At 41.1% G+C, this 23,986-nt stretch overlaps 1 protein-coding gene and 1 pseudogene across 3 annotated transcripts; both read right to left on the reverse strand.

The window, feature by feature from the left end:
- Positions 1-10,657: 10,657 nt before the first annotated feature.
- On the reverse strand, positions 10,658-10,803 carry LOC148351542 (5.8S ribosomal RNA; annotated as a pseudogene).
- A 6,411-nt stretch (positions 10,804-17,214) lies between these two features.
- nkx2.2a (NK2 homeobox 2a) lies at positions 17,215-23,098 on the reverse strand. Of its 3 annotated transcripts, XM_088354294.1 has the most exons (3): positions 22,975-23,098; positions 20,664-20,991; positions 17,215-20,591 (listed from the first exon to the last, which is right to left on the reverse strand). In XM_088354294.1, exons 2-3 carry the CDS (start codon positions 20,914-20,916, stop codon positions 20,011-20,013), a joined length of 834 nt encoding a protein of 277 aa, XP_088210420.1. In that variant the 5' UTR covers positions 20,917-20,991; positions 22,975-23,098; the 3' UTR covers positions 17,215-20,010. The 3 variants fall into 3 exon arrangements, with proteins under 3 accessions (XP_088210420.1, XP_088210419.1, XP_088210422.1); XM_088354293.1 differs by lacking the exon at positions 22,975-23,098 and having other exon boundaries at positions 20,664-21,307; XM_088354296.1 differs by lacking the exon at positions 22,975-23,098 and having other exon boundaries at positions 17,217-20,567; positions 20,664-21,307.
- Between the last annotated feature and the right edge of the window lie 888 nt (positions 23,099-23,986).

Here is a 23,986-nt window from a genome sequence, read left to right on the forward strand (position 1 = left end):
GTCAAACCGAACTGGGATCGAAACATCCATATCATGACTTGTTCCTGGTTTATCATCTTCCGAACTACTACTGCTACATGATAATTAAACTGACATGCACAATTATTTGCTCAGCTTCAGATTCTAGACGTTGTTTCAAGGTCTTTTCTTGTTTTTCTTCAAGTCTTTTTTTCTTTCACTGCTAATTTTTGGTCAACACCTGTCATTCACCCCTTTCTTCCCTTTGCTCTTCGAGCCAACAAAAACTTTTTGGAATCTTCATAATATTGATAGCTTTAGCATGAGCAATGTCAAACAAGTCATCAAGTTCTTCTTTGAACTCACTCTCCTTGGATTATTATGTTGCTATTTGTCGTCCTTTGTTCTTTTTTAGCAAACGCCATGCTTGAAAATCTCATCTCATCTCATCAGCTGCACCACTTATCCTCAGTAGGGTTGCGGGGTGCTGGAGCCCATCCCAGCAATCATCCGGCAGTGGGCAGGGGACACCCTGAACTGGTTGCCAGCCAATCGCAGGGCACACAGGGACAGACAAGTCGCTCGCTCATTCACACCTAGGAACAATTTGGACCGGCCAATCCACCTGAAATGCATGTCTTTGGAATGTGGGAGGCAACCGGAGTGCCCGGAGGAAACCCACGCAAGCACGGGGAGAACATACAAACTCCGCACAGTAAGTCCGGTAGCTGGATTTGAACCCACACAGGAGGTTCCCAAGACCTTAGAACTGTGCCGCACACGCGCTAACCACTGCGCCGCCGTGCCGCCCATGAAAATGTTTTTCAATTTTAGTCTGACAATTTTGTTGATCTCGAAGTGGAATTCTTGCTTTATTCCAAAATGGGGTTTTGGGGTTTTTAAGGGTTATTGATCTATCTTCGTTATTCATTATCCGTTATCGGTCAGTTCATAATACGCTACAAAGCCTAGGAGCCGGGACACTAACAAGGGGTCATCAATTTGCAGCCCACGGGCAGACTGTATTCCACGGGACAGGAGCTCAAGGTGTCACGGACCAGGGCAGGAAACAGGAAAAAGAACCCAATAGCGTAACGTACTCACAATTTATTGGGGAGTGGAGGAGGGCACGCAAACTTGATTCGGGGGTCGATGTGGATAGAAATCCAAACAAAAACGTGGTAAAAATCAAACAAAACAGGCCAAAGAACAAAACAGGTTCAAACGCAGGCAAATTTACAGACTAGGCATTTCTCAGTGTTAAACAGGGGTTTTGCATAAGTTTCACAGAAGTATCACAGGCGTTTCACAAACCCTCAGACAAACTAACGGCTCAAAGGAGCGTGTTTAAGTACTTCCAAGGAGCAATCAGTCAAAGCGTCTCAGCCGCTGTCCATGGGCAGGGCCAATTGGGTGCCGTGGCAACCGCGACAGGGGTCACACACGACGTGCGCTCACCACTACAACATTTCATGAAACTCATGGCACCGAGAGAATCTTTGCAGTTTCTGGCATGGCCTCCAATGAAAAGAATGCCTTTACTGGGTGGAAATTTTGTCATTATTTTGTTGATCGAGCTGAAAAGGGCAACAACAACACTGTGCAGTGCAAGTTATGCCTTCCAGCTGTGAAACTGCTGTCATCGTCCAAGGACTCCACTTCTAATTTGAAGAAACATTTAAAGGTAAGACCGCAATTATTAGCTAGTTAACTTTAGTTATGTTCGAGACACAGAGAGAGAGACTGCCAAGCAGCTGCGTGACTCACACATTTTCAGCGTTTCAGTGTTCATGAAGCGATTCTAAGTTAGCAAACGTGATTCTCTGTATCAAGACAACCGGATTATCATTTGCTGTATAGATAGTGACTTTCGTATTAAGTACCTAACGTAATAAGGACGGGAAACCCACAGTGGTGATGAGCTGTCAGACCCAAGGGGAATTTCCAGTCAGTTGACTATTAGTGTGAAATAGTGCATTAACGGTGGCATAATGTTAATGTTCGTCCTTTTTGCTTTACCAGTAGTGGTTTACAAGCCTAAGGTAAAGTGCACAAGTAAGCCTAAGCCAAATGCATCAGTTCATTCAGGTGGTTAATCAAAGATTAAGTCAACATCACTTGATCTGATTGTATAGTTTAAAGCACTATTTATGCTTTTCTTTATTATAAATAAGTGTGACAAACTTGCATTGTCATTATCTGTGCCTAACTCCAGTCTTAAGTCTAGTGATGCCTTAAAATTGTTGTGCATCAAAAAGATGAGAGAAAATGTTATGTGAAATAATTGCAGATAAGATGGAAATGTTCTATATTTTATGTTGACAAAAAAGTAAATGAGTAAAATAATTGCCCAGTTGCCATGATCACTAAATTAATATACAGAGCATTAGGAGAATGACGAGTGGATAACTTTGGGATATGTGAGTAGTACCTCTTTTCCTTGGGAATTCTTTCACCTACTACCATTGTGACTAACAATACAAAGCTTTGTGATCTTTAAGGTATTATTATTGTCAGTGTTATGAGTTACTGAATAGATTAAGCATTATATATATGTACATACAATGTGCACAAAACATATAAAATGTATATTAATATTGTTTAATTTTTTAATTGTGTTTTTGCAGAGGAGGCATCCAAGACAGTTAAATCAGACTAAGGAGTACACCAGTCAATCTGAGATGAATTGACAGCCTAATCTGAAGATGGCCAAGAGGTCTGGCATCCTCCCTTCAAAAAAGTAAAACTTGAACTTGGACACAACACATCCCAGAGTGCTGTCAGTAGACTGATATTTGACTTTGTGATTGATGACGTTCAACCTTTCTCCTTGGTTGAGCAGCCTTCATTCAAAAAGCTCATAGAGGGAATCAGCCGTGGCAAAACAGTCATGTGCAGAAAGACACTAGTGCAGCGTATAGAGAGGGAATTTGCTGCCATGAAAGAAAACTTGACTGCAACACCTAAAAAAATGTCATATGTGTGCACAACAGCAGACTTTTTTGGTATGGCATGCCACGGGATTGAGGATACTCTTGAGAGGAAGTCTGCAGCACTGGCCTGTGCACGAGTGAAGGGACGGCATACTTTTGATGTCCTTGCAGCAAAAATCAGTGAAATACATGCAGACTATAAGTTGCAGCACAAAGTAAGGGCCACAGTTACCGACAACGGGAGTATCTTTGTTAAGGCTTTCTGAGAATTTGAAACAAGTGAGGGGGCAGCACCCAATGATTTGGATGATGGAATTGGGTTCTTGGATATGGACACAGCTCTGGAGGTGGAGATAGATGAGGAACTTCACTTCTTTCTTCCTTCTCATCAACGGTGTGCAGCACACACACTTAACTTGATTGCCACCAATGAGGTGGATAAAGCAGCATCAAAAGGGCCGTCCCGGAAAGTGTATCGAAGTGCAATGGGAAAGTGTGTTTCTATAAGGAACAAAGCACATCGATTATCAGCAGGTGCAGAATTCGTGCAGGATATTGCCTGTGTGAGAGTTACTGTTCCATGTGTCACAAGGTGGAGCTCTGAATATATGGCCATTGCCAAACTGACTGAACTTACAGAAGATCAGCTGGAAGACATCTGCTCAAGACTCGGTGTGACCAGGCTGAACCCTCATGAGATGACTTTTCTCAGGGGATATGTAGCTGTCTTACAGCCACTTGCTCAATCCATTGGTCTTCTACAGGGGGAGAAAAAGTGCTATCTTGGGTTCCTCATTCCAACAATCTTAAGCCTCAAATCTAAGCTCTCTGAGAAGGAGCCACAAGTGATGTACACAGCACACATAATTACTGCAGTCATTGATGCAATTGGTCATCGCTCTGGTGCCATGCTAAGCAGCCCTGATGCAAAAATGGCTACAATTACCATGCCAAATTTCCGCATGTGTTGGCTTCCTGTTGAGAAGAAAGAGGATATGTGCAAAACAATGGATTAGGAGGCAAGCTCTTTGGAAAATGGGAAATCTCCTGCAGCTGCAACAAACACCATCTCTGACACTGATGGATCAGATGAAGATTTTTTTGTGTTTGGAAAGAAAAACAGGACTGACAAGAGCACAGCAGAGGAAGAGGTTCGGAGGTTCCTTGATGATACCGTTAAGACCATGGACTCCCTGAATGCATTTCCTTTGGTTAAGCAGCTCTTCATGAAGTACAATACTACGCTGCCTTCCAGTGCTCCAGTTGAACGCCTTTTCAGTTATGGTGGAAATTTACTTACCTCATCTTGTAGTAGAATGTCTGATGACCACAAGGAGCAAGTCCTCCTCCTTCGTTATAACAGAAAGTTTTGCCCAAAGCTCAGTTTTGATTGAATACAAGACTACAGTTGGGTTGCACATTTCCAGTCTCAGGATTTTACAAATGGTTCCTACCTCCTACACACCAGTTCTGCAAATGTATGAGCAGCAAATGTTCTTTTTGCCTTGCTTTATGTTCCTAAGGTGTAGTACCTTAAATTAATCTTGCTTGTCCTTTTATTTCATTTTTGAAATTCAGAAAGTACACCTGATTTGTTAAACATGATGCGAAGGACTTAAGTATGAGAATTTGGTGTTCACTACATAAGAAGTATACTTTATTTCTGTTTAGAGTTGTGTATTGTGGGTGCCCTTAATCTATACAGTAAATTTAAAAAGAGCACGTAGTGTTTTGTTAACAGACTATTCCCATTTGGAATTTTGCTTTAGGCCCATACTTAGATTCATATTTCATCTACCTACGTGCTGTATTTACTTAATGGTGTGAGTGCTAGATATAAGACTAAAGTAATATTTTTGTGTTCACTGTACAAGGAACAGACCCTATTTTTATTTTGTATATTGTGTTGTAAGCCTATACTTTTAATTTAAACTCAAAAGCACTGAAAGCCTGAATTTACATTATGGTGTTCAATATCTTTCACTTGCTTGGAATTTTTGTTGAAAATTTAGAAAGTGAACACTTTGTGTGTTTAAAACAATATTGAGCTCTTAATGTGCTCTTAATTCATAACGTGAACTAAAACAGAGCGTATTTTGGCTGCAATGTGAAAGAGAAAGTTTTTTTTTTTGCTTAATAAAATACTATGTGGTTAAGATTTGAGCATTTTCTTTGTAGGACTACAAGCAACTACCTGACCTTGGTTTCCTCTATTTCTTTTACAAGGTTACACTGTTGATTTATCTTACACAAAATTTAGTAATTGCATTTATATTTAGTTTCTTTTTTTCTTTTATTAGCATATTTGGTATTGGAGTAATCCAAAAGTAATTGAAAGTAATCAAGTTACATTACTGTAATATAATGGTACTTGGATTACGTTACTGACTACACTTTTCAACAGGTAACTAGTGACTGTTTCGGAATACATTTTTAAAGTAACCCTGATAACAACATCACGGTAGACTGCTAAAATTTTCGGTTACTTTACATCCCGTAAATTCCGGACTATAGGGCGCACCTGATTAAAAGCCACTCCCACCATTTTTTAGGTGATTTGCCACTTTTGTACTTATACAAGCCACACCTATGTATAAGCCGCAGGCGCCCGCAACAAAACTCGTGATACAATCACAAGATTAACCCAGACCACGCTGTAGGTTTCACGATTGTAACCGCTTAGGTAGTACACGGTTCTGGTACCACAGTCGACATCGTGAATGCAAAATGATACCAGTTATTAAGGTATGATGCAGACTTGTAAAGTCCGGGTCCCGTTGAAAGTAATCCAAGGAAACAAAATGTATATTTCCAAAGTTAAGGGTGGGAAAAATATGTATCCACGTTTGTCCGCTGCAACAACAGACAGATCTACCGGTAACTCAGCTTTACCAGCCCGCGTTTGCTCCGCCCTTTCTTTTTGATTCGTCCGTCGAACACATAACAGAATAAATCTCTAAAATAAATACATTACAAAAATATACAGTTGCAAATACATATTATACATGGTTACACATATTTACGAAGAAAGACGGTACACCGAGAGAGTTTTCAAAGCTTAAATAATAATAAAATAACTCTAATCCCAAACCGTGCCTTTGAAAGGAACCAACACGCTAGTTAGGATCACGCTCCAATGTATCAAACGTGCCTGTTTAAAAAATTGCATCCCGTAATTGCATCCTCATTGTTGGTATGTACCTTAACTTCACAGACAATGTATGCTTATACTTAGAGGTTGTAGTCTTTCTTGGCGCACATATTCTACTTGTCTTAATCATTCCTTTTATACCCCAGCGCCGCCGGTGGCCGTTAGAAAAATTCCATAAATTGGCCGCAGGGCTGAACATTTGGGGAAAAAAGTAGCGGCTTAGAGTCCGGAATTTACGGTAATCTGTCTCGCTATGAGTGAATAGGTTGCTGCGTTGTGTTTGAAAGTTTTTTTTTCGACTTAATAAGGGCAATCACAATCATTAACAAGGAGAGCATTCGGCTGAAGTTGACAGGTACAGTATGTAATCATGTATCTGACCTAAACACCATGAGCCATTCAGTTTCAAGTTTTGCCAACGATTCTATCCTTTTTTCAATGACCGCTTGCTTATCTTAATTCCTAAGGTACCTTGAAACGTATCAAACAAAAGTTAAGTTAGAGTGAAAAATAAAATAGCCTTTTATTAAGGCCAATAAAAGGGAAAATAAACTTGCTAATGTCCTAAATCTAAGGCACTAACAACTAATTCCATACTTCACATAAATACGCCATTGTTACATATGTTTCTTTAACACACCATAAATGAATCCCCCCCTCATAAACACACACCGCCATGTCACAAACACAATTCACATGACAATTTTTAACAAATGCATGCGCTTAATTGAAGACTGCATACCGTATTTGCTATCACATTTTTGCTGTATCAATTTCAAGTTGATAATAGTAAAATGTACCTTGAACCAAAGCATCAATTAAGCAATACAACATGAGAGGGGGCACAGCGCCTGGGTGATTAGCACGCAGCCCCACCGTGCGGAGGTCCAGTGTTCAATTCCAGCTACCGCAGCCTTCCTGTGTGAAGTTTGCATGTTCTCTCAGTGCTTGCTTGGGTTTCTTCTGGCCTCTCCGGTGTGAATGAGAAAGTATGTTGTATGTGGTTATGTGTTCTGTGACTGGCTGGCAACCAGTACAGGGGGTCCCCTGCCCAATGCCCAAATATAGCTGGAATGGGCTTAGGGCGCCCCCGCGACCCAAGTGAGGATAGCGGATAGATTGATTGACATGGGAGTGAGAGTTTTATGGTGTTCACCAATCTTTTTGGAAGTGAGAGCTTCTTCACAGGTACTGATTAATTGCCCACTTCTGAGGCAGCTTCAGGTTCAACTACATGTCAATAGTAGGTAAATTATACGGCAGTAAGAAATAATAATTATTTTTGTAAGAGATGACTGCGGAACTTATTAAGATTCGGTTCCTGGTTGAATCCAAAAGTTAGTTGGAAATTAGCTGGAGAAACATGCTCATAGACAATCATGAAATATTACATGGTTGCTAATGGATTTTTATAATCTCAGTCTTTCTTGAACTCGTCATGAATAGAGAGAAAAAAAGTTTTCGAGAGACAATTTTGACAATCATGGGTTAAATTCAACCAGGTCCCTGGACAAATATTTAATGGATGGGGAACCCTGATAACTGATCCCTCTGCCCATCCATCTCCTGCACTACTTATCATCAGTAGGGTCTTTTCAGCACCAACATTTTTTCTGCCAAAACGACCAAAAGTGTGTTTTATGTTTCGCCTAAAGGGCACTTTAAAACCAAAATAACATCTCAGGGTTCGTGTTTCCCTCTGCTTCCATCTTTTTGTTAGCTGCTAGCCTATGTGGCCTATGTAATACTCTGGTAACACTACAGAACCAACTTACTTGAGTTGATCTCTTTTAACTTGTAAACAAGTGATTTGTGTGTGACATTCAATTTGTTTGTCCCTCGTGTCGATTGGATAGCACTAAGCTTTGTAGGCAAGAGTTTGATTTTCCATTATTATGGTTTTACCTTTACTGTGTGACGTGTTTGCAGCATTAGATTGTTCTGACTTGACGTACCACCACCATCAGTTCATTCCTGCCATTTTATTATCACTAATAACTATATGGTCCACTAAAAGCTAAACTTCCTTTAAAGTATATTAAAAGGGAGAGTGTGCATTATTTAGCATATCCTAGTAGTGAGAAAATCATTCATTAAAAAAAACAATTTTAATATAAATAATCAGCAAAAATTGTCAGAACCCGAACAGACGGAGGACCCAGACGCGTAGCGCTTTCACACAAGCTTTATTTTACGGGAATGTGGCAGTCATGCCCGCGAACACAAACGCCAGTGATTTTGCGATCGCTGGGCGGAAGAAGTGAGACAGAGAAGTCAGGCTCGGAAAAACAGGAAGCCAAAAACAGACGAGATTGATACCAGATACAGGATACATGAGCAGAAACCAGACCGGACGGAACAGACGAGATCGATACCAGATACTGGATATACGAGCAAGATACAGGACAGGACGGAACGGACGGGATCGATACCGGATACTGGAGACTGGAGTGAGATATCGGACAGGACGCGACAGGCAGGATCCATACCGGATACTGGAGACTGGAGCAAGATACTGGACAGGGTGAGACTGATGGGATCGATACCGGACACTGGATACACGAGCAGGATATAGGACAGTGTCAAAATACAAGTCTTGCAAGTGCAGAGGTTCGTTGATGGACTGACAAGGAGTGAATGAGAAAGTTGAGTTTAAATAGGAGGGAAACCAATCAGGCAACGAGCAGCAGCTGGCGCCAAACGGGTGGGCCCAAATGAGGGCAATGGTCCACCGTGACAAAAATACATGAACTATCACATAAACCTGCATTTTTTTCATACTCGTTGGTCAAGAAAAATTGTACATGATATGAGGCTCACTGACAGGAGTGTCCAGCCTCTTGCTGCTACTTGTATCTGGAAACCAAAAACCTCGCGATAGGCTTGGCTCAACAATGAAAAAAATAATGGTGCAGTTGAGTTACGTTGCGTCTCCATAGTTTTCATTCCTCCTTCTTTCTGAACATCCATAAGAAGAACATGACAGCAACGACGCCTAGAGCTTTTATAACTGTCATAAAAGTTCATGATAACAAAGACGCAGCTTCCCATCTCTGCCGGCTGATCAATGCAGATGTTGACATGCTTCAAGTCCTCTGTTAACTCATCTCAATACGTCTTTCTCCCTCATTTCACCACGAGCCAGGCAGCCGGAAAGGACATTAACAGAAAATTAAAGGTGGGCATTAATCATAAGCTATTGAGTAAAAGTGGCTCTTAAGTCTAGATTTAAAAAGTTCCATTGAGGTTGCAGATCTTATCTCCGGAGGCAGAGCATTCCACAGCACAGAAAGCGGAACGCTCTCGAGCTTGCAGATTTCTTCTTGCCTCCTAGAGTGGCGAATTCACCAGCATTTTCTGAGCGGAATTTACAGCCAAAATGGGGTATATTGGTGTCATACTCTGACCGTCTACTGTAGTGAAAAATGTTTACTATACAGTGGGACCTCGGTTATCGCGGTTAATGGGGACCAAAACCACCCGCGATAAGTGAAAATCCGCGAAATAGCGGCGCACCTTCAAAAAAATAATTAATCATTCATTTTTTAGACCCGGTTAATGGGGAACAAAACCACCCGCAAAAAGTGAAAATCTGCGAAGTAGCGACGACCCTTCAAAAAGAAAAAAAAAATTGTTCTTTTTTTTTAAATGATTATTTTTTCTATTTATCTATCTATCTACCTTGGTCATATCGCTCTAGATGGGTGACCGACAGCAAGACACACACATACAATAACAGAGAAAATAAAAAGGAAATTAAAAAAAAAAAAAACATTTTTTGGACCATGGCCAACCCATTTGCCCAAACACCCAAACAAGTTAGGCACCTCTGCACCCAAGTTGGTCATGCTTTCGTCCCTCCAGATGAAGCGGAATTATTATTTTTTAGACCTGGTTTTGGGGAACAAAACCACCTGCAAAAAGTGAAAATCTGGGAAGTAGCGACGACCCTTCAAAAAGAAAAAAAAAAAGAAAAAGAAAAAATTAATTACCGTAAATTCCGGACTATAGAGCGCACCTGATTATAGGCCGCACCCACCACATTTTAAGAGGATAACCGATTTTGTACTTTCACAAGCCGCACCTGTATATAAGCCGCATGCGCCCATATTAAAACATGTAACACAATCACAATATTAAGCCAACCCCTACTTTGAGTCCCGTGATCTAAATTGAACATATAGTGCACAGTTTAAAATCCACAGCCGGCAAATTAACGGAAAATGATACCGGTACTTAACATTTAATGCTGACCTGCAGAGTCCGGGTCCCGTTAAAAGTAATCCAAGGAAAAAAAGTGTATATTTCCAAAGGTTAGGGTGGGAAATATATATATCCATTATTGTCTGCCGTGTCCACAAACACTCACCTTTACCGGTCCCCACTTCCCGTCATCCCGCATCACTGAATAAGCCGCAGGGTTGAACGTTTGGGAAAAAAGTAGCGGCTTATAGTCCGGAATTTACGGTATTATTTTTTAGACCCGGTTAATGGAGACCAAAACCACCCGCTAAAAGTGAAAATCTGCGAAGTAGCGACGCCCCTTCAAAAAAAAAAAATCTCATCTCATCTCATTATCTGCACCGCTTATCCTTATTAGGGTCGCGGGGGGGCTGGAGCCCATCCCAGCCATCTCCGGGCAGTGGGCAGGGGACACCCTGAATTCGTTGCCAGCCAATCGCAGCTGCAAATCACATTAGTTCTCGCAGCTAGCTGCGTTCTTCATCGACGCACGAGCCGAGTGATCCACCGCTAAGAGTCGTACAGCTGGGCGATTTTATGTCCGCCCGGGACGATCGGTTTATACTTGCGCCGCACCGCGGGTGCCCTTTGGTCGCTCCCACGAGCGAACCCTTACTTTCGGGCGCGATACGCACGACACCGACACAGTTATGGGGGTCCCGCGCACGGCCTCCTGTCGTCGCGCCGCGCTACTGGGGTCGTCGGACGAGCGGGCTCCCCCCAGTTACGGGGGTAGCCCGATCACGCCCGCCGCCTTGCTCGCGTCGCGCCGTGTGACGCCGCGTCCGCCGAACTCGCTCCATCGCGCGGCCCGGGAGTGACCCCCGCCCCCCGGACCCGTCCCATCCAGCCGGCCGCCTTATCCCGCGTCCGCTGACGTTTCGCCGAAAAAACCCACAAAAAGTGAAAATTTGCGAAGTAGCGACGCCTCTTTAAAATAAATAAAAAAAATAATAATAATTTTTAAAAATAATAACCATTACAGACCGCGAAGCTCTGAAGCCGCGAACGTCGAACCGCGAAGTAGCGAGGTCCCACTGTATATACTAGACTGAACCCTAGCAGCCCTTAGTATTGCCTCGGCTTTGGACGTGCAAGAATTATCCCAGAGAGTGGCAAGAAAATAATTGCTGGTTCTTTTCGTTTTACCTTCCAGCCATATGTACCCGCGAAAAGACCCACGTATGGCTGGTGAGCCATAGGTTCCCGGTCCCTGCCTCATACTGTCAATGTACGGAGCCTGAGAATTTGAAGGTACAGTGTGTAATATTTAGCGCCTACTATTGTTAAAAAAACCTCATTAAATGTGAAAACAATCTATATTTATTGATAAGCAACAACACATAAATTATCATATAAATGTGTTTGTTTTTTTAAATCTCGTAAGTCGAGAAATTATTATATGAGCCCCACTTAAAGGAAAATGACATTATTGTTCCTCATCTTGCTGCTACCAATATACAAAAGCATCAAAAAGGCTGGGCTAATAAATGAGAGCTAAAATGGCAAGTTTTGGTCACTTGGAGTCTCTGTTGTTTGTATATTTCCTTGTTGCTTTTTAGCATTTATTTTCAGCTACACTACAACATACAGTGACCTCTAGCGGTCGAATGATACACACATTCTCTCTATGTCACGGTCGCCGTGGCGACCAGTCTGCCGCGCCCCCGAACTCAAGCTGTAGCAGATCAGCTGATTGCTGGTCTGCTACTTAAGGCTGGGTTGTGGGTTTGGCGGGCGCTGGCTCATTACACATTCCCCGGTCTGTTATGCCTTGTCCTGTATTAGTTTAAAACATTGTCCGTTCTGTGAAGCCTTGTCCTGTTTAGTTGAGTTGGAAGAAACAACTGTTTGTTTTGTCATGTCCCAGAGTTTTGGACAACTTTTATTTTGGTGAATAAAAGTTTTGGATCGTTACGCAATTGAGTTCTCCCTTCCTGCCTCCTGCCTCCGTTCCGGTCCGGTCACCCCTTCCACTCCACCACGCCTCGTGACACTCTAACCTTTGAAAAAATGAATTCATAACGAGGAATAAATTTTAGAATATACTCGATGGACTTTGCACCTCGAGTTTTTTAATCAAAAAGGGCGCCATGGTTTGAAAAAAGTTGGGAAGCCCTGAGATAGTCAAACATTTTTAAGTGACATAAATATTGTTTTGTTTTTTTCAGAGTATAATCATATTGAAGCAGCATGGCAGCGCAGTGGTTAGCTCGTGTGCGGCACAGTTCTGAGGTCATGAGATCGAACCTCCTGTGTGGAGTTTTCATGTTCTCCCCGTGTTTGCCTGGTTTTCCTCCGGGCACTCCGCTTTCCCCCCACATTACAAAAACATGCATGTCAGGTTAATTGGCTGGTCCAAACTGTCCCTAAGTGTGAATGAGCGAGTGAGTTGTCTGTCTCTGTGTAATCTGAAACTGGCTGGCAACCAGTTCGGGGTGTCCCCCTGCCCACTGCCCGAAAATAGCTGGGATGGGCTCCAGCACCTCCGCGACCCTATTGAGGAGAAGTGGTGCAGATAATGGATGGATGGATGGATAATAATATAGAAAATTTTTTGCAGGAAACAAAATATGGCAAAAATTCTGGGAACGTCACTGCACAGCCTATACTAAATATATGAGTGTCACACAGTCAGGGGAGGCAGGTGAGGCTGTGCTTCACCTTTCATGGAAACATAAAATCAAAAACATGTCATACGGTTATATTTATTCAATCTTAAATGTCTACCATTTATCAACACAATTTTTGTATTTCACATTTTCAAATTCCAGAATTCACACTTTACATAATGAATAATATGGTGGAGGTGGTGTATCCCTGGACACAAAGAAAAAGATTTCCATCTGCCGCAGGGATGTCGAACTTTTGGACTGGCGTGTGACATCATCCACTCCGCTACAAGCACCCCTAGGGCATCATGTTAATCTGTTAATAAACAACAGGGTAGACTGCTGGAAGTGTGAATTTCCCTACGGGGATGAATAAAGTATCTATCTATCCATCTATCTATCTATCTATCTATCTATCTATCTATCTATCTATCTATCTATCTATCTATCTATCTATCTATCTATCTATCTATCTATCTATCTATCTATCTATCTATCTATCTATCTATCTATCTATCTATCTATCTATCTATCTATCTCTATGAATACAATTAGTATGTAACATATTACTGTGCAGAAAATCTGCAGATGGAGGGTGATGCACGCAATTGGTTTGCCTCACGGCAGAGGGCAATAGTGAGACCAAAAACTTTAACTAGTGATAGTTCTAGCAAGTTAAGACCAAGTCAAGCCATTCTGTATATTTTTCTCGTTGTATGGCCTTTTTTCATAATGGAGGGTTATGTAACTATTGATAATTTAATTCTAAAGAAGCCGTTGAAGTTGAGGTAAGACAAAAACGTTTAATTCTAAATGCTACATTTTAAACATTGTTTTATTGCTCTTCCAATCAAGTTGTGAATAAGATGTAGGTTCATTTATTTGGAAATCCGACTGAGCCTCACAAGACATGAACCTTCAACACACGTCACTGAGATGTATGTATGTTTCCTCTGTGAAACTTTAGATTTTAAATCAGGTTGATAAATGCCTTTTGAATCAGAGCTCTCCAACCTTTTCTGTGCAACAGACCAGTCTTATGTCTGACAATATTCTTGCGGCCCAGCCCAATAATAACATTAGTCATAATAACAATATTACTAATACACCTAAATCCACTTTGCAATCACTAGTCCACTAGTGATGTAAATGACATAGGAAAATGTATTAGATTTTATCTCTTTTTCACCCCATATTTAGTCACAGTACCATGCTGAAAGATATATATCAATACAAAAAAGCACGAAGAGGGAAGCAACTTAGTGTATCTATGATAATATATTGGACTTTGAAAGACATTTAGGAAATACATTGTACATTTTATGGTTGTATTGTGTTCATTGTTTACGTTGTCAAAAATGTATTTTAAACATGGCTCCATGTATTCAATGTGGTACTAAAAATAGTGTGAATATGAGATAAAGTCTTAAACATTTTCCCAGGTCATCTACATCCAAAGTAGCCTTGTGGTTGAAATATGCCACTCTTACTGTTAGGAACCAGGTTCAATTCCTGTTAAGCAAATATAGTCAGGAATAATATTTGACTGATCAATGATTGCTCAAATACGGTAATATAGTGCCGTAAAACTTCATGTACAAGAAGCAGTCAATTTGTATGTTCTTCTTCAGATTAAACAAAATGCACATTGTACAAGTATATATACGGCATGAGCACAGTATAAGGCAACCTTTTTTTCTTTTTGTAGGGCCAGGTACCAAATAACCCGCAGGTTGCAACCAGTGGTTGCCGACTACTGTTTGAAATAACAGCCATGAGCAAAAAGTGTTATTTAACTGATGCAAACATCACGAAGATCTCGCTGCAGTTCTTGGCTTCTTCTTTCTTGGTGTCTGAGAAGCCCCACAGGTTCATCTCGGAACGCATCTTCGCCTGCATTCCGTTTTTCTTGGCTCCTTCACCTTCTTCTCCAAAGCTTTGAAAAGTTAGTCATTGACTTTTCTCAGATTTATTCATCTTTCCGACACGGGAAACCCTGGACCTTATTGTGCAACGTTACATGTCTTACCTCTCAGTTTTGTTGAGTTTGAATATGCATTCGGTCTTTTCTGACCTGATATAAAGCTTTGAACTCTTCCAGATAAAGACTTGCTTGCGTCTATTCATCATGTTAGAGTCTGTTCATGCACCGTCCCTCCTTTTTCCTCTTTCAACACAACGAGGCCCCCTGTCGGCACCTGCTCACCACCCAAATGCATGCTTTCTATTTGACGTCATATCACCATGCGTATGCCTTGTGGTGTGAGTGTGTGAGCGGGATAAAAGGACTGTGTGTCTTATTTAGCGCCTCCCAATGGTAAAAAAAAACTTGGTTCATTAAAAATAACAAAAAAAATCTTGATTGGAATAATAAACAAAAATCAAAGAACAAGCATACAAACATAATTCATCGGATATCTCTCTATAGTAACATAATCTCCTTGGCATTTTGCAGAAAATCATCGGCTGCTCTTTGACCAGTCTCTAGGACATTGCCAGCACACATTATAAAATACTCTTCCCACCCAGCCACCACCTCTTTGACCTGTTGCCCTCTGGTGAGCGCTACAGGTCCCTTAGAACAAGGACACACAGGCTCGGAGACCATCACCACCCTAATTGAGCGTACAAAACTGTGAAAACATATGTATTACATCGTATTCGCTTTTGTTTTTTTTTGTTTTGTTTTTTGTTTGTTTTTGTTTTGCTGCTCAGTTTTATTGCACTTCTTCTCATTGCACTATTGTTATGAAGCATTATTCTTTTTCATTGCACTAATATTACAACGTTGTAAATATGTTTGGGATTTATCCTGACGGTCTTATTGTTGTCGTTCTATTATCTATACCATCTTTATTACATGTTTACCCCAGAGTGCCCTGTCTAAACTCGTTGCATACAATGTTTGAAAACGTTGGGCAATCAAGCAAAATCAATTAAATTCAGTTAGTGCAGACCATTTGGGGTTCTTTTATAATTAAATTTGGTTTCTGTCTTGATTTAAGTGTTCAACTCATTTTTTGCAACCCTGGAAATCAACAATGTTGTTCTATTATCGTGTTTGGGGTAACAATATTAAACTGACAACATGCTCTTACAAGGTAAGCATTTATTTTTAAATACTAGTTTGCTTTTTGAAAAATGTATCCTACATAAATGTGTCTCACCTAGTCAGAATTGATATGATTGCCCGCCATTCTGCAGCTAAGGGTAGCCCCAAAAAACAAAAATATTGTGAAAGCCACCATGAATCAAATTCTTATTGTTAAACTGGATTCGGGTTGAGAAAAAACGTTCTATGAAGGACCACACTTCAATACCATTGTTCAGTTTCAGTGGAGTGAAATAACCTGCAGAAAATATTTTCCTCCTATCCTATGACGCCACACTGTGGCTGAATACAGATATGTCTCCTTGTCTCTCCGTTTTGAGCAATTTTAACAGAAAAGTTTAGTACCTCAGTCATATTTGCAGATTAGATTTTAGTAGTATTTTAAATCAACACATCTATCCATCTATATATATCTATATCTATATCTATATTAATATCTATATCTATATCTATATTTATATCTATATCTATGCATGGTTGGTTGGATCCCTTAGGGGCAACATTTCCGACGGTGTGTCTTGCGCAAGTTCAGCCTGGTATCGGTCATCCCTCTCCAGGCAAACATATGTTTCCGCCCGGTCGAACCAGGGACCTTTTGCTTGTAAGGCGAATGCGCTAACCACTGCTCTACGGAAACATGAAACGCATGCATGCAAAGGTAAATAGACCAAAGACCTCTGCTGTCATCTTGTGGTAATGAAGCGCAACGACTCAATTCCCTTCTATCCTCCATCACTCACTCACTCTCTTTAATATCAGCAACTGTGGCAAATCTAATCTGGATCTCCTTTAAGGCAATAAAACCCAGATTGCTTCCTTTAAATGGGGAAAAAGGCGCCGCTTTTTATGGCTTTGAAATCCTCGTTTATTCGACCACGCGCTTGATGGGGGGTGGGGGGGGGGGGATCTGTGTCGGGGTTCAAATGGGCAGGATGACGAAGATTTTCTGGGTTCCAAGTGCGCCTTTCCTCAAGTATTGTACTCCTAGGCTACAAATAAAATGGTGGTATCTGTGTAATTTCAATTGCACATTCAAATATCAGTGTCAACCAAGAATTAATTGAAAAAAATTCGGAAATCAACTGAGATCGGCGTTGCATTTATTTCTTTTTAAGGCCAATCTGCGCAGCAGGAAAATGTGGAAATAACATTGGACTTTATATCCGACATTGTAAATGGGTAATTCTGTATAAATCGCCCTCTCTCTCTCTCCGTAAAATTTAGTATTAAGGTAAAGAGTGACTATGGAGAACCATGTGGTGAACTACAATTTGTTTGTTCAAGCAATATGAAATGTGGTATTTAAATTCAATCAAGCTCATCAAATCGGGGGTTTATTGTATTTTTCGTTTATTTTTCTATTATTTTAGAAAATACTCAGAGGGTATTCAGAAAAAAAGGACAACATGAGTGTTCCCTAGCCGTTGCACACAGCATCTAATCATTGTTGAAGTAATATTTTACCACATTTGATCGAATTTATTTTGACAGATCCAAGCTAAAGAAGATATGTGGCAGAAAAAGAATAAACGGTTTGATGCATTAATCTTTGCCTATTTGTGGGCAAAAATCTTACAGGGAGCAAATTTTGAAGGCAAGTAAGGAATAATTAAAAAAAAAACAATTTAAAATGTGTTTTAACAGTTCCAAGTTAAAGAGGGTAAGTGGCAGAAATTGAGTGAATGATTTGAGTTTTTCATTCTTGGCTTTTGGTGGGCGCAAATAATACAGGGTGCGGATATTGAGGGCAAACAAGGAAGAACTTTGTCCGGTTTTAAAAATAGTTTTGTCGAATGCTTTTTTTGGAGAGACAATAATCCGCCTTTGACATTCGGGAAACAGGAGGATGGAGGCAGAGCAGAAATGAGAGGGCTCTTGTTGGCTCGGCTCTATCAAAGAAGAAGGACTGCCTGTTATCTATGAATAGAGCTTCTTCTTTCGGCCGACCAGAATAGATATAGCACGCATTTTTAATTCGTTTTTTTCTTGGAGGGACAACAATGCTTTACTTGAAAGCGTGACACAATTTAGGGTTTGTGGAAGATTCTTTTTTTTTTTTTAACTCTCCACCCTCCTTGTCCGAGCACAGCTGCCCATATGGGATGCGACGTGTGTAGTAAAAGATCACAATGAGAGCGAGTGACAGGCGGCACAAAAAGCCCAAAGATGCATCTCTCTCACATTTTAAACCACAGACAAATTCTGACACTTTTTTTCTTGCCTTCTTTTACATCCTTGCACTGCTGCTTGGTAACAATGCAGCAGAACCAAGCCTGGCCTGTTGTTTTTCTGCTTCGTTTTGATACGGTATTCTAAATTAAAAGAGTCCCGCAATTGTATGTTCAATTTTAAAATAATAATGAAGATCCACCAGGAGAATTACATAAGACCTAAAAGTGCACTTGATGGTCTCACAAAACATTTTCCGAAAACACTAACACCCCCCCCCCCCCCCTGATTTTGTAAATAATTAGCAAATCTGCCCAATTTAGCTGTTTGTTCAGTGATGATATGGGCGGTTCGAACATCTGTTAAGCCGTGTTGTGTGCGAGAGGGGGACAAGCGAAATATTGACTTGTTTCCCCCTCTTATATTTACCCAAGATATTTAATCCACTTTGGGGTTTATTTTCTTCTATGCACATCAACATGAATCGTCGAATTTCTTACAGGCGTATCTATAGATTTGTGCAAGTGGTGGCAATAGATACAGAATGAAAATGTTTGTAATATTTTCAGGATTTTCACATTTCCTGAATTTATTTATGTAGTTCATCGTTTGAATATTTAACAAAAAATGATGAACTAGGGTTATTTTTTATTTTGTTGTAGAACGACAGTGTTATAAAATAACAAACCACAATGAGGTATAAGAGTCAAAATAACGAACCAGCATCCTAAGTGATCTCCTTTGCAGAGTCAAATATTAAAACAGAATATACTTATCACACACTTTAAAAAAGGGAATTAAATTAATTAAATTAGAAGTCAAATTTCTTACAGGCGTAACCTGTAACTGATCGATGAATTGTACTAGTGAAAGGAAATATTTACTCAAAATATTGACTTTAAATCCACAGTGGGAGTTGTACTTTTTTTAAAACAGGTGTATTTTTAAAAAAGAGTCAATTTCGTAAAAGGCATAGTCTAAGACCACTATTCAGCTTTCAGGTGGCGAGGATTGTGCCAGACAAGGAACGGAATTATCATCGTTTGCGGTTAAATGGAATGTGTGAAAGTGTGAGGGTTCTTGCGGGGTCATCGATTGTTTATTTTCTTTTTGTTCGTCGAAAAGATAACAGAGCATTTATCTGAACTTTTTTCTCTGACTCGAGCGAGGCTGGGGTGCAAATCCAACAAAAAGGAGAGCTTTTGACATAAAAGCTTCTTGTGTTGAAAAGCCCTCTTCTACTAAGTGAGTGGATTTTGCTCCCATTCCACGAGTGACTTCAAGCTTTAGGGATTGCTTGGATTTAGTCGGAATAATCTCGAGGAAAAAAAACGTTTAAATGTATATGTTTTGTGACGCTATGAATGACCACATTTACGCATTTGTTGGATTAAAAAAACAAATAGATTAAAAAATGAAAAGTTGCCAATGTTTATTCATGGCCATAAATATTTTTCGGTCCATAAAAGAAGCAAGAAATTAACATTTCTATAATTATAAAGTGGTTCGTACGTGCTGATAATAACACGAGGGAGAAGGGGGAGAGGGAAGAAAATATCTACAATCAACACACAACATACTTTTACAAAAAAAATGTCCACAAGAAGAGCATTTACAGTCTCAATAAAATCTATTCGGGAAAGGGGGTTTGGGAATTGTGGGGAGCCAGTTCTCTTAACGAAAACATGTAAACACGGTGCACAGTTGAGCCCCGAATAAAAATGGTACGATAGTGCGTGGATCGCGGGGGTAAAGGAGTGGAGAAGCTTTCGTGCGTGTGTTGGAGGTGAGGATTGCATAAAATGCGCATCCAAAACGAGTTTCTATATCGTCCTACCAAGTCCACTGTTGCGTCTGCACCAAATGATGCGCCGTGGGGAAATGCGTAGTGGCCGCTGCGCCGTATTGCGCATTATACTGCATGTGCTGCAGCGATTGCGCACCGTACGCAGTGAAAGGGATCCCGGCCTGAAAAGTGGCCGCCAAGTCCTGAGCTTTAAGGGTGTGACAGGGCTTTCCGTCCCGGACTAAAACCGGTACGGCCACTCGCCTGGGGGAGGGCAGGTGGCTCACTTCCATACCTTTCTCGGCCCGGGCCCGCTTCATTTTGTAGCGGTGGTTCTGGAACCAGATCTTGACTTGGGTGGGAGTGAGGCGGATGAGACTGGCCAGGTGTTCCCTCTCTGGGGCGGACAGGTAGCGCTGTTGTCGAAAGCGACGCTCCAGCTCATAGGTTTGCGCCTTGGAGAAGAGAACCCGCCGTTTGCGCTTTTTGCCTGAATCGCTTCCACCGCTGCTGGATGTTTCCTTGTCGTTATCCGGCGATTCGTCATCCGCAGACGGTTCTGGGGATTTGGCTGAGTCCGGTGCACTTGCAGAGAGGCCGTGCACTGCAGCGAGAAACGGGAGGAACACTGTCAAAATGTTATCCACAAAAGTATACAATAAGGTGACATTGATTTAATCATAAAAATGCCTCTACTTACATGAATATTGAATACTGTCTGTGGTGGCGAGCCATCGCGTGTACGGATTTTCACTCGTGTCATAAAAGGGATTCTTCAAAGCCAGGTTCTGCGGACTTTTCACCAAAACTCCCGTGCTTTTTGTCGTGGACGCACTCTCCGAACCCTCCGTATCATCCTCCGCCCCGGTGATAGATCCCTCCTCGTCGTTTGTGTCCGGAAGGTCCAAAATGTCCTTAACAGAGAAGCCCGTCTTTGTGTTGGTCAACGACATTTTCTGATGGGGGGGCTACCGATGCAAAAAAAAAAAAGTTGCAGAACCAGCACCTTTTTTCCACCGGACAATCCGCTGTTTGAAGAGAGACACACAAGAAGGAGAAAATAAGCTGAATTTGGGGGGGAAAGGAGAGTCGAGGCTATGCGGAGGAGCCGCTATGGGCAAGCATCTCCTGGTTCGGTTTCGGGGAGTCCAGTGCAAGGGGAGGGGGATGGATGCCTGATAGGCTTTCAAGTGCTAAGCGAGCGGCTCATGGATGCAGTGGTGGGGCTGGGTTGCAGGAGGCAAATAAGCCATTACCTTGTCCTATCCGTCCATATAAGGTTGCTGAGCGCGCATGAACCTGCAGCGAAAAAGCGTAAAAACACGCGAAAGGTTGGCCACGTGTGGGCGGGTCTTAGGAGTCAAGTGGATGAAGACAGTGTTTGCAGATGTGAAATTGTGTGGTTTTTTTTAGGGGGGGGGGGGGGGGGGGGGCGGGTAAGTTCCGATCATCTACCATTGGTGCTCCAGTGCGTGATGAGTGGTATAACGTGTCAATTAATTACAAAGACTGGGAGGGCCATTCCCCCCCCCCCTTTTTTTTTTAAACTTCCTATTTACATACAAAGAAACGAGAGTAGACTTTGAACGAACACACGTTTCGATGCATATCCTTCCTTTTATTCATTGCAATGTTTTTTTTTTCATTTTTAATATTTTACATTAGTGGTGTCAAACTTGTTTTCACCAAGGGCCTCATAGGCGTCATGGCTGTCCTTAAATAAGCTGATGTAACTTATAAATACAGCTATATGTAATTGGCATGTAACCAACATGTAACTACTCCTACATGTAAAGCAAATCGGAAAGTATTATTTATTCAAGTCTCAGACAGTCTGTAGTCTGTAGTATGTGGTCTGTGAAGCCCTTTGATGATTGGTGATTAAGGGCTGTAAAAACATGGCTTGGCTTGGCTATTGCATTAAAAATAGCCCAGGCAAATATAAAATATGTAACACTGTAAACTAAAAATTACAGATTAAAATAAAACCTGGACATTATTTCTCAAGTCCACCTTTTGGTGATATAGAAATATTGGCCAATACTTCACAAGTATCGTAGTCGACAGGCATTGTGGTCAATGTAGTTTTTGACCAAAGCAATCTTTTAAACTATCCAAAATGTTAATCTCTTGCAAGCCGAATCAAATGACGTGGAGGGCCTCATTTGGCACGCAGGCCATGGCTTTGCAATAATTATTTACATCAATATGTTGTATCTTCCTATGTGATAATGCAGGTTGAATAAAGCTAATAAAAACAACATTTACGGCTACACATGACTCTTCAACCTATTTATCAGTTTTACTCTTTGTGTATTTTATTTTAGTTATTGTTTTATACTTTATATTTTCCCTCCTGCAGCTCTACTCCCTCCGTCCAGTATGTGACGTGGGTGACAATGTTTCCCCGTTTTCAGCAAGTTCCCCCAGCCGCATCCTGGGTGGTCGGAGCCGGGCAAACACAAATACAAACCGATTGCTAAGCTGCAGACAATGGCGGAAATGTAGACAAATGTCCGGCTCCTGTTGGAAGCTTTTGTGCCTCTCGCAGTTTTTGCATTTATTTCAGGCCCCCCAAATAATAGATGATTGACGCCCAGCGCACAATTGCTTTCCAACTGTTTGGAATAAATCCGAGCTTGTTCCTAGTTGTCATGGCATTCAACTGCTTTCAATGGACTATCTCTTCATTCAATCCGTGGATCCTTGCACAGTATTAAGGGAAAGTCGTTCCGGTGCGCGCACACCGATGAAAACGTGGTTAAAACTTGATGTTGCGCACGAAACAGTTTCACGTAAACGTTGCAGGATTTGCATATTTATTACAGGGAATTCAATATCACGTTAACCGCGCTATGGGTTAATCATCGAAAACGTGATCATCAACAAAAACAATAACAATGATGATAAAAATAATGAAATTATTTTATATTTTAGAGTTCCTACACAATATTTTTCGTTATTGTTATCATATTTATATTTAACTACATATATCTCTCTGTTTTTCATACCTCAACCAGGCGTGTAGGCCCCAATGGTAGAATTAATCTCACGTCCAAGCGTCATCACCACAAAGGCTCCATTCAGTTGAGCGGGTTATGTGGCCAAACTGGAGTCGGTTCTTGGGTGTGAGGGGAGGTGACTGACCTGATTCCCCCCCTCCCTAGAAAAAAAATCTCGCTAAATCCGACGTGTGACAAGGGAACCAAGAGCGAAATGTTTGGGCCGTGCAAGCAGGTGCAGCTTCATCATGTTTGCCTCCGTTTGCAGGATGTCATTTGACTTTTTGCTTATTTAAGACCAAAAGTGCGCTGATCCAGATCAGACCATACAGGCTTATCGGGCCCCGTGTCACGGAGATTTGCTTTTTGTGACAAGAGGGTGGCAAAAGTTGCTGCAAAGAGGACTAGGGGCAGTTTTTTTCCTTGTTTGATCAGTCTAGTGAGGGTTTGTACGGGATGAGCTAAAAGTGCACATGCAGGCTAAGTGGACTTATCCACTTGGATTGACTGGCTCTGTTTACCTATTTACTTTAGCTGCGATCCTAATATAATACCGGCGGTTATTATTATTAACGTAACACATTTTACTTTTGATTTCACATTTTTATGTTTTTTTTCTGCAGATGTTCTTTTTAAATTGTATTTACTATTTTTATTATTTCAATGTTTCTTCATCTTTAGGCACACTGGTAGGGTCTGGTTCAATGCCCATCCGCTGCCATCCCAGGTCTCTTTCCTCACATGGTCAGTCTGTGCCTTGCCATATTTATTTTTTGTTTCTATTATTATTTATTTACTCTTTATTTTATTTGAACCATCGTGTGTTATTAGGTGTTCTGCGTTGTTGGGTTGGGAAGAAGGAGGGGATTTCATAGGCTTATTGTACACTGAATGTTTTCACAGCATTTTGAGTGGCAATTCACTGGCTGAAAAGGCCTTTGTAAATAAAATTAGATCAAGATAAATTATTATTATTATTACTATTATTATATTTTTCACATTATATATTTTTATAACGACG

The sequence above is a fragment of the Urocampus carinirostris genome, chromosome 15 (assembly GCF_059441175.1).
Source record: "Urocampus carinirostris isolate Australia breed hairy pipefish chromosome 15, RoL_Ucar_1.0, whole genome shotgun sequence".
In the NCBI taxonomy this organism is placed as follows: domain Eukaryota; kingdom Metazoa; phylum Chordata; class Actinopteri; order Syngnathiformes; family Syngnathidae; genus Urocampus; species Urocampus carinirostris.

Excerpts from the sequence above, each read along its gene's own strand:
- nkx2.2a (XM_088354294.1), bottom strand. The coding sequence starts at position 20,916 with ATGTCGTTGACCAACACAAAGACGGGCTTCTCTGTTAAGGACATTTTG. Across the intron at positions 20,592-20,663 it reads AGACAGTATTCAATATTCAT|TGTTCCTCCCGTTTCTCGCT; the intron begins GTAAGTAGAGGC and ends ACATTTTGACAG.